Below are 11,596 nucleotides of genomic sequence, written 5' to 3'. Positions count from 1 at the left end.
CTACGCTTGGATGGGAAACACTATTGCATCACCATACTCTTCGGACATTGCACCGTCCGATTATCACCTGTTCCACTTCTTGGACAATCACCTTAGAGGACGCCAGTTCAAATCCCTAGTAGAGGTGTCAAATGCACTTGATACCTTCTTCGCTTCACGGCCCACCAAGTTCTACCGGGATGGAATCCATGGCCTTCCAGAACGCTGGCAGAAGGTCGTCGATGCTGATGGGGACTATTTTTGATCTTCCAGGTACGTCTTAGGTGTGATGTCGATGTTCGAAGATGGTGGGTGAAAAAGCGACAGAACTTTGATTACCTTTATACTTTCATGTCAATTATTGGGCCCATACTTTGTGTAGCTTTTTTTCTGGCGTTTGAATTGTCCTTTCGATATCACAACAATCTTATAACAAAACCTAACCGATATTCGGGCTATGTATATCAACATCTACTGCTGGTATATTCTAGCAACCCTGTATAACATAATGCACAAAATCACTCATGTCTTCCCTTCCAACACCCACTTCACCTAATAACATAATATAAACACAACACAAGAGACGCTACAAACAAATACAGAACCTCATCAGATACGTAGTATTAGTTTAGGTCTAGTTATATATACACAAGTGTAGATTATTTTTTGTAAATGAGAGTTGAACACCTCAACACTGAGACTGGTTACTACTATTTGCTTTGAAACACCACACACACACACTCCACTTCCCGTATATAAGTATGTTAAATGCTCAAACCACAATTAGGTGACAAAGAAACGAATGTTAGTGATTTTTCTTCATTTATTAAGCAAATATTAGTCCCAAAAACCTCGAGTATTTATATATATTTATAGATACATCTACACTTATATATTTATATATCGCCTTTACAATTTTCATGTACAATTCACATTGTCTCCTCACGTGTATTTCGATTGCTATCTTACAATTATACACTTTAAAAAGATCCCCAAAATAAAAAATAAAAATAAAGTGATCCCGATTTCATACAAGATGAAAAGTAAGAAGAATCCATTCCATTAGGAGAACGAATTCAATAAAATGACCCTGAAAGTGATTATTAACATTCGGTTGTATTATAACCTGTTAATAAACTCCAGGTCCTCCGATAATTTGCAATTTTTATTGATTTTTTTTATTTTTATAACTTTTATTTTTAAATACAAGTGGCTGCTCACTGGATTGCTGATAACACATACATACGGTTCCTCTTAGGAATCAACAGGAAGTTTTACAACGTTAGAACCTAGTTCTGCACCATGTGAGATTCGGTCTTGACGATCTGGTGTGTCTGAATTAGATAACGAATAAGGAAGGCACGATCTTTGATGTCTTCCAAAAATAATTTACGTAATCACATGTATATATCTATATGTATTTTAAAAAAAGAACTGGGGCCACCATTTTTAAACACTTTTTCTCTCTAAACGAGATCAGTTCTTGGCAATGACTACTTCGTATCTTCATTTCAGTATCCACCATACCGCTCCTGAAAGAAAAACAAAACAAATACATTTTTTTAATTATTGTTTTAAGCTTCCTGAAATGGAAAAGTACACAAGATCCTTAAAGGTTTCATATCTAACAAAAATTCATTAAATTAAAACAAGGTACAGGGCTTGTCCTATAAGTAACTGCATTAGCTCTGGCTCATTATGCAGCCGAGTTGGGTTGGGAAACTTAATGGCAAACAACCACAGCTGGCTCCAAGAGTGTGAGCGAGTGGATTGTGAATCTAGTCAACAAATATAAAAGTGACGTGTCACAAGAAAAAAGAAATGATGGTTCCTCTACTATGATAATGCGATACTGCATTGACAATGAGGGATTTTAATCAACAACCAAGTGCCAACACTGCCACAGCCATTCTACAGCCCCGACCTGTCTCGATGTGACTTCCTTTTGTTCTCTCGGCTGATAAGGGTCATGCGAGAACACGATTCGCAATAGTTAAAGCTGTTCAAAAGATCGTGACGAGGACCCTCTGCAACAATGGAAACATCGCTGGGGGAGCTGTGTGGCTACACAAGAGCCTGTTTCGAAGATTATTAAATGGATTTGCCAGTATCAATCGGTTACTTTTAGGACAAACCGCGTAATTTAAGAACATTAGTTCGTACAAAGTAAACGAAAAGTTAATGAAACGAATGTAAAAGATAATATTCGTTTGTGGATTCCATCACGTCAGATCGGGGTTATTTTTATTTGCTATGATGACTGGTCGTACGCGAAACTATTTAAAAATTGAACTTCGCACGGAGAAGAGTGCCAAATTTACAATTACCATTGGTTCTTTTGAATCTTGGAACATATAACACACGCAGTGTAGTATCTGGAGACTTTTAGTTTACAGAATAGGTCATTCATTTACAGCAACGTTTCTCAAACTGTGGTTCTCGAGATACGCACGCCCTTTTCGTCTTCATGGATTGAACAAGTCCAAAACAAGATAGAAAAGAACAAAATTCAATGCGAATGACACAGAACAACAGAGAATCTCAAACTGATATGAATTATATAAATTATAGTTTATACATTTTGATAAAGATTATACAAATGCTAATATCATATATATACATGTATTATACAATATTCTTGATAGCCTTAAACTACTACTACTACTAAAAAAAAAATTATATGTATTTTATTCTATTAACACTGATACAACATTAACGGAACTGTAATTAATGCTATTTATGAAACAAAGACACTGATATGCTCATAACATTAAAATAAATAAATAAAATAAAATTGCTTTCAAAGAAAACAAAAGGGCTCCTATTTATTTGGCGTACACGAATACCCTGACTATTCCAATATTAATAGATTTTCAGGTCTATATATGAGATGTAATAAAGCAAGTAATTTTTCTCGACTAGAAGGTTTCTCACCTACTATGTATGTACAGTCAGCGACAAAAGTTCTTTCCGTTTGATGAAATTAGTTTCATGAATAACTTTAGAATGGAAGGACAATTTAAGAACAGTTTTCAGTAAATTAAAAAGATTGTGATTTTCTGTACGTTCCAGCCATACCACCGTTATTCACAAAATAAATTTTATTAAACGGGAAGGACTTTTGTCGCTAACTGCACATGTATATGGTGTAAGTGTAGGTAGAAAAATTTTGCAAAGAAACTATTTTACAAAATATTCCCTACCCAATAGCAGGGTAAGGCAAAAAGACAAGTGGATTGGAAGAAGTAACCATCTGTACTTGAAATTTTCTGACTTTTCCAGGTTGGTAGGAACCTGGACAATAGGGAGATCCGTAGCACATTCGAAAAGAAATGGTTCCCACTTGAAAAAGTTTGAGAAACGCTTATTTACAGAAATTAAATATTACTGACAAAGGAAGAAAGAGTCCATAAAAGATGGATCGTTGCACTGAAACGTGGACGATTTTAGCTATATATTATTTGTTGTTGCTTTTTCACGAAATTCACACTCAAATGACTGAATTTAAAAATACTGTACATACAAGTCTTAGGTGTATCTTCCACACGCTAGTGCGGCGATTCCTAATAGGTCTATCGAAAAATGTTAGTATTTAAAAATTAATTTTATGCAGTACAAGAGGGCTATACGTTTAAAACTTTATACGACACATTTTATTTTTACAATTGTGCAGCCAGTCAAAAGACGTTGGGAATTACTGTTCTAGTGCTTCGCAGACTCAACACTATCACGTTTGGGAGTATTCCGTTTTGCATACAAGCTCTGTACTAGTCCTTCTTTCTTTCATAATACTGATAATACATATTTCATTACAGAAATTCACAGATTACAAAGAATTCGTTCGTAATGAAAAAGTAATTAAATTAGGGATATGAGGGACGCTGAAAAACTGTATGGACACTTAAGTTTTTATGATTGTTATCTCATTATCAGTGTATAAAAAAGAAGCTAGTAAAAAATGTCACATGTACACCACGTGAAGAAGTTTGGTATGCATGGCGTTACGATTTTCCCAATATTGAAATCGGAAGTAGTAGCAGATTTCTTCCACTTTCAGTCTGAATAGAGCGTTAAGGATGGAGATGAAATATGTTGTTGGTACACTTAATCGATTGCAGGAAACCGCTTCACGCTATTTATTACTATTTTTGCTCTATTGTGATTAAGGTTAAAACTGGAAATGGTTGATTTTTACCACTTCCGGTTGGTGGATCCCTCTATCAAAGTACTCGATTACCAACTTTTAATCCTCTCATAACCTGGCCAAAATTTATAGTACTCCATTATGTTCAATGGGATTTATCGTTTAAATGGAATCTTTCAGTTTAACGTTTCACGCTTATGACTTTTAGGCTAAGGGAGACGGATGATTAAGATAAATGTTTTTAAAAGCATTGGAATGAAAATGTGGGAGGAAACGAAAAAATGAAATCTTTTGAGTTTTACGTCCCACGCTTATGCCGGTTAGGCTAAAGGAGACGGTGATGATGCGAAATGACTGAAATGGTGGAATGAAGAAAGTGGGAGAACTCCAAGAAAACCCACGCACACGGTGTTTGTCCATCACAAAGTTCACTTGGCGGGGACCGGGATCGAATCCGGGACCCCAAACACCAGAGGTGAACGCTCTACCGCTGAGCCACCGCGGCCCCGGGAGGAAACGGAAGTAACCCAAGAAAACCTACGGACACAATGTTGTACACCACAAACTTACTTGGTTGGGGATCAAATTTGGGAGACCATGAACTAGAAGTAAGCGATCTACCACTTAGCCGTAGTGCCTCGATAATGAGATTTATTGACTGGTTTCTTTTCCCCCCCACTTTAATGGTAACAATACTATAGAATTTTTATTTTCACATGAATATACTGCTTTGTTCCACGAACAAGAATACATTCAAGTTCTATAGATGAACAATTTCGCAAATTTTTATTCATTTATAATTAACAAAAAAAACTGTATGAAACATAAATGTAAATTATGCCACAGGATTTCCTGGCCTTTTTTCTTCTTCTTCTTGCAGTTTTTGAAACTCGTGAACGAATTTCCCAAGTGAAATTTCTCTGCTGGTCACAGCTAGTGCTATAAACGCGAAACTGGTAGATTCAACTACACTAGAATTTCAAAACGGAAGTTTCTAATCCATATATTAAAATGCTACGTTTATACGTTTGTCGACAATTCTTTTGTTAGTGATATCTCACAATCACAAGCTCTAGAAAGATGCCGTTTTCACTGATCGATTGCAGATTTTGTGTAGATGATTCAGTTCTAATTGAATATTTAAAAAAAAAATGGCAGTTATTTCTTTATTACATTTTTTAGAGGTATACTGAAGTACTGAAATTTTAAAGTAAAGCATCATACCCTATGAATTATACATTTCCACACCACACACTTGTATACGGGGTTAGCATATCTCTCCGGTGTTTGTTTCATGGCCAAATGATGATGAAAAACGAAGGATAAAAATTTTTCCAGTCAGTAAGATGAATCTTTATTGTTTGGTGTGTTTTGCGCAATGAACACCATATATCTCTGACATAATAATTAACTGCGTATGTAATATTTGCTTATTACATACTGCTTGCAAAAAGAAAGGAAACACTGGTCATACATGAATTAGAAACTCCAACCGGAAGTAGGCTCAAATCTTGCAAACGGTGCGAGTGCGAGATATTGAAAAAATAATCGAAAAAAATCTCCCCTTTATGATACTCCTTGTCGATTTTTATCAAGACATCCTTCACTTGTGTCTGTAAAGGGACATGTACAGCTCACAGATGACAAGAACAACTCTAGCAGAAGCAGTGACGTAGATATGGGCTCGCCCACTTTTCGCACGGGAGTTTCAAATGACACCACGGAATAGCACTCAGATAACTACCCGGAGTAGCAGACATCTAAGTATAGACCACACCTCAAAAACCGGAAATGGACTTGACCGTGTCGTTGACCTTTCCCCGCTGCCCCTGTTTTAGGGTTCTTCTCGTCATCTGTGAGCTGTACAGATGCTGTAAGGAATGACAAGGAGATTCATGCTCATATGTGAATGATGTGCTGTGTAAAGAGCTCAGGTTCAACTAGTAGTTACAAAATACTTTATGTAAAGGGTTTTCCAACTGAATTTTTTATTAAGTAATATTTACACGTTCAAATTACTCTACTCATCCTAATATACAACGCTCGAAATAATGAGGGGGGGGGGGGGAGTGATTTTTAAATTATAGTAAATAAACAGAAAAGTACACATCGGTTTAAAAAGTCACTATGATCTTTTAGAAACTATCAAATATTATTACAACAGTCAACCTCTTAATTTACAGATAACGAGACTTGGCAGAAGTGATATGCTCCAATAATTTTCCTAAAATATCAAAAAATGCATTGCATTCACTAAATAAGGCACAGTTAAATAAAAACAATTATTGTTGCCCAATTATATGAATATACGAAACATCAAACAAATAAACTAAAAGATAAATACAAATAATTCCAAAGTTCTACTGTTTAAAGCGGAAGAATTGTTTAAGCTGGCAAGTCAACAACACTTAGCGTAGTTTACACCTTTCCAGAACAGATACTCTGCTCTTCCAGAAAACTGTTGCAAAATTATCGATTTCTCACAAATATTATAACCAGGAGCTTTTATTATTATTATTATTATTTGAATTACTCTCAACTTTCTCTCCTCTAATTGGTTCTCCTTTCTCGTTGTACTGAAGAAAATAATACAACATAAGTTACAAAAGAGCTCCCGCGTCAATTTCCATGGGTGACAGTCAGCTGGCAAAATCTTTCAAGATGAAACCAGTTGAAAAGATGTTTTCCTTTTTAATGTAGTAATTTTTGGTGTGCTTGCTTTACGAGAGTATTTCCGAAAATACTTTTTTTTTTGAGTAAGGGCCGTTATGCAATAAAAACAAATGAACAATATATCAATCATTATTTTCTGAGCTAACATAAATTCTGTATAATTTCTTGCCGGTTTAAAAATGTATCCTGAGAAACAACAAGCTTTTGGGTACCCTGTGAGACACTTACCGCTTGCGATGACTGTTAGTTATTCACAGGGTGACCAACGTGTGGATCGCGGTTTACTAGTCGACCGGCAAGTCATGAGAAGCAGCTCGCAGTGTCTGTATCAATTTTGTTGTTGTTTTAATTCCCTCTAGCGGGCCAGTACACAGACGATTCTTGGCTATATCTGACTTCTACCAGATTAAATGGCACTTATCCGCCAAAGAGTGTAAGTTCTAGCTTATTTGCAAATCTAGAATGCTTTAGAATAGCTTTCAGATGGCGACATCGATACAACTCGAAGTTTGCGATCGTAATATTTTGGCTTCGCTTCGACCCTAAATGCTAGAGGGAAGTGGCGAGTAGATTAATTGTGCGACAAGCAGTCTAGATAACTTCCCTATAGTGTAAGAGGTTATAGTACATTCTCTTCCTGTGTTTAGTGTTTTGTCAGTAAAATTCCCAGCAGGCTTTAGTCACAATGAGTCTTATAACCTGTAAGAGGCGTTCAGAGAAAATAAAGATTTCCCACTATTATAGTGAACGGGAGAAGAATTAACAACGAAAACATTTAATGTGGATATTCAAAAATATTTTTATCTTGAAATACGAATAAAGTCAGCAAAGTTAAAATTGATTTCGGAGGGCGCCATGAACGCCTGCTACTAAATTAATATAGACAAGAATCTACGTTAAGATAAGCAGACCACTATTGATTTCAGGAATGAAAAGCAACCCTCAAACTTAAAAAGCTTAGCTACCCCTGATCTAAATGCTTGTCACCCAGGAAGGTTTTTCAGATGGTGGAAAGGGAGGTAGTAGGCACAAGATTTGAACTGTATGGCGGACAATCGAATTCCTTTCAACAGCGATTCGCCATAAACGTTCTCCCGACCTCTTCTGAACAACGTAACCCATTTTCGCACTTTACTGTCACTCATTGTCAATATACACCTCACGTATCTGGCGATGAATATTCGTAGCTGTCATGTTTCTTGCTGTTAGGAATCGGATGACTGTATTTCATAGTTAGCGGGCCGCTTCATTTTCTTTAACTTGTTAACCTGACATTGTGAGGCGTACAGATTATGTGTATGTCAATGGCGCCCAATTGCAGTGCCGTACCGTGGGAAATCAGCGCCCGGGGCGAGTATACGACGGAGCCCCCATACATATATTCAAAGTAATTTTTCCTCTCTTTTTTCTCTTTCTCCTGAATTTTGCGTCTCCCTTACTTCGGCGCCCGGGGCCGTCGGCCCGCTCGCCCCCCCCCCCCCTCACGGCACGGTACAGCCCAATTGTATGCCACTGATGTCAGGAGCCTAAGCAGGTACATGTTCTCAGTGGCGTGCAAAATTTGGAACTGTGTTCACAAACGGATCTTACAGAATAAAACATTAAAAAAAAGAAAAAAGGAAGTTCTGTACTTGTTTTTTCCTTTTAGTTTTACGTCCCACGTTTACATCCTTTAGGCTGAGGGAGACGGATGATTAATGAAAGTAAATTACGAAATAATTGAGGAAATGGGAATGAGAGACCCCGACTGGAATCAAATCTCGAACTCTTCGCCCAGAAATAAGCGCTCTAGCATCGAACCACTGTGCCCCCTTCCACCAAATACCAAACTTGGATCATCCATATAGAAATTATAGAAGCCTTTGACAACTCGAACACATAAATGAAGAACTCAAAATTTACATACATTTCACGTAAGGCGAGTTTTGCATCTGGTAAGACTCGTACATGTTTTCAGCTGGATTTGAGTTCGGGTTTCCCGTGGGTCAAAGGTACGATTACTAACGATTTTGCAACGAAGCTTACCACTAAACCTTAAGGATGTAAAGCTACAAGTACAAAAATCAGAATCCTGGCACGTCAAGAAGCCTACTATAATGCTTACAGTTTATACACCAATTTCTAAATGACACATCAACACATATGCTACTATTACACATCTCCAACACAAAACATACAAAAACATATATCAACACAAATACGAAAAATTACCACCTTAACCCAAAGTATCTGGCAGCTACTAATTCCCAAATAACTTCCTTACAACAAAAAAGGTCCCAAATACGAAATAAACACACATAGGAAGCTAATGCCTTTATTGTAGCAAACGCTTTTCTCTACCCCACACCGGAGATTTTGCCACAACATATAAGACACAAACACTGAAAATAGCTTACCAAAAACTCTATCCATACTGTCAGTTACGCTAAGAAATTGAAACAAAAGATTTTATTAATATTTTTCTAAATAATATTTTGTTTTGAGCAATAATTGAGTTTTATAAGTTTGACTACATTCAAAACAATTTTATAATGCGTTGTACATATTCTAATTTCATACATTAAGCGTTAATTCTAGTGGCAAAATCAACATATCTAGTTAATTAATATTCTAATAACAGAGTAAGGAAGCCATCGTTTTACGTAAAGTAACTCACCATTTCGAGGTGTAACAAAGTTTCAAGATACTTGCTTTTGTGAAATGATTGGGTACTTAGGTTGAAGGAATTCTGATTCAATAACGAAACGAGAAATAATTACTATTTCACTTATTAGACCTCAAGATTTTTATTCTGTGATTGTAGAATTAATCCATAACTATGTTCTAAAAGAACGGAATAGCATAATTTATTACTGACGGAAAGGAAAAGATGTAAAGAATAATAATTTATATATAATGTAACTAATATACAGGGTGTAGCAAAAAGGTACGGCAAAATTTCAGAGGTGGATTGCTTATGGGTAGACAAGTACAAAGTTCATATGCCCATATGTCGCGAAATGCATCGTTGCCGAGTTACGGCCATTAAGCCGCCTGACGGTGTGAAACTGTCACATTCTGGACCACTCTCAGTATGACTCAATTTAAACCTCAATAGCTCAGCTCCTAATTACGCTAGGAAGTTAATTTTGATATCAATGTCTTCCTCAAGAATGAAGTACGTGTAAACCACATGCGTTTTTACATGGCAACAATGCATCAACTTTGTCACATTTTCGCACCAATGGATAAATGTTGATGCATACTGCTCATATACACAAAGATTTACCCATAGGCAATTAGTTGTCCGCAACTCAATATTGATCTTTTTTTTTTTTTTTTTTTTTTTTTTACACTTTCGGTACTTTCTTTTGTTACTAAACAAAAACGTTACAAATTCCAACACCGGTCATGATCTCCAAAATATCTACATAGAACACGCTTACATTTGTTTCATGTCTCAGGTTTTTATCGTTCTTGGTTCAGAAGATATACACAAACTTTGGGTTGCGCAACTTTCCGGACACACTATATATATATATATATAGGTAACACTTGAGATACACAACCAATTTTTTTTTTATTTTCCTGTCATAGTTACTCTTTTTTATCGCTGAAAATCCTTATACCTGTGTATTTTCTATTCAACTTTAAAAAATTGAAAACCAAATAATGTAAAGAAATTTACTATAAAAAAAGCTTGCAGGTTTAATGTGTCTGACTAGCTGGATGTAAATATAAGATTATAATTTTTAGGTACACCTCTACACATAGTATGTTTCCAAGCTGACTTTCCTTGAAATGTAATAGATGATTTATTTACAAATGTCTGTCCTTAGGGAACATGAAAGTGAGTGTTGAAAACTTAAGGATTTTTTAAAAAAATAATTCGGAAATAATGTAATTATTCTCTAGATTTACATTAAACGACAAGAGTGACAAGAACAAACTACGATATAACAACAAAATGGGAAGAAGCCATGTGCGCCCGAAGGTGAGGCAGGGAGGGGGTTCCTCTAGCTCACAAAAATGTATACGTAATACAGCAAACCACGTATATTAAATATGGGCGCCCCTAGAACCAGAACAATTCCTAGAAATTTTCAAAGGACAGATACGCTTCTGTGCACTACAAACTGTACATAGTTCGATCCAGAATTCGAATCCATGAAATTTTAAATAGTAATAACGGTTAATTAGGGTAATTAAAAATTTCTACAATCTGAATTCAAGAAAACTCTAATTCCGAAAAAAAAAAAAAAAAAAAAAAAATCCGGAGATCTGCAATATGTGCAGAGTAGATACAAAATTTCATAAAGTGGTGTAGGATAACGAAGTTTGTTATTCGCTACGCATTTACTATTGAAAACTGCAATATGTTCAAACTCAAATCATAGTAAAACTGATTAGTTAATTTGGAGTTAGCGTCCCTTTCAGCACTGAGGCTAGGAGACGTGGATTTATAGGTTAACGCGTGATTCAAACATGAGCTCTCACCGGGAATCGAACCCAAATTTTCCATGCCAAAGGCTAGTACACTAACAATATAGCCACAAGCGAGCTCTCAAATGGTAGTATGGAATACACTATAATTTGTCTACGTTATTGTTGTTAAGGTGTTCAGTGATAACATGTAAATACATTTAAAAAAAAATTCAATCTTTGACTTGCTATTTAATCGTACTTAAAGGGTTGTTTCTTATACTTAAATCACTAGAATCAGAACCACCTAATAATGCTGGAATCAAAATAACTGTCCGCATTACCAACAAAACAATTCCAGCCTACAGCAGGGCATGCTGTAAATTGATTCTTGGGAGT

The 11,596-nt window shown here is 36.0% G+C and overlaps 1 protein-coding gene across 3 annotated transcripts in view; it reads right to left on the bottom strand.

Annotated features, from left to right (window-relative positions):
* Nucleotides 1-784: 784 nt before the first annotated feature.
* The window catches only part of ArfGAP3 (ADP-ribosylation factor GTPase activating protein 3), a 56,942-nt gene continuing 46,130 nt past the window's right edge, over nucleotides 785-11,596 (bottom strand). For 2 of the 3 annotated variants that reach the window (XM_081739074.1, XM_081739076.1), the window contains one exon: nucleotides 785-1,511. In XM_081739074.1, the coding sequence (XP_081595200.1) occupies nucleotides 1,491-1,511 (21 nt within the window). In that variant the 3' untranslated portion in view covers nucleotides 785-1,490. Of the gene's footprint in view, nucleotides 1,512-9,192; nucleotides 9,222-11,596 lie in introns of all 3 variants that reach the window. The other variant, XM_081739075.1, reaches the window with a different exon arrangement.

This window comes from Thermobia domestica, chromosome 14 (genome assembly GCF_964235325.1).
Source record: "Thermobia domestica chromosome 14, izTheDome1.hap1.1, whole genome shotgun sequence".
In the NCBI taxonomy this organism is placed as follows: Eukaryota; Metazoa; Arthropoda; class Insecta; order Zygentoma; family Lepismatidae; genus Thermobia; species Thermobia domestica.
The sequence above is the reverse complement of the archived record's forward strand: the minus strand, read 5'-3'. Positions and strand labels throughout refer to the sequence as shown.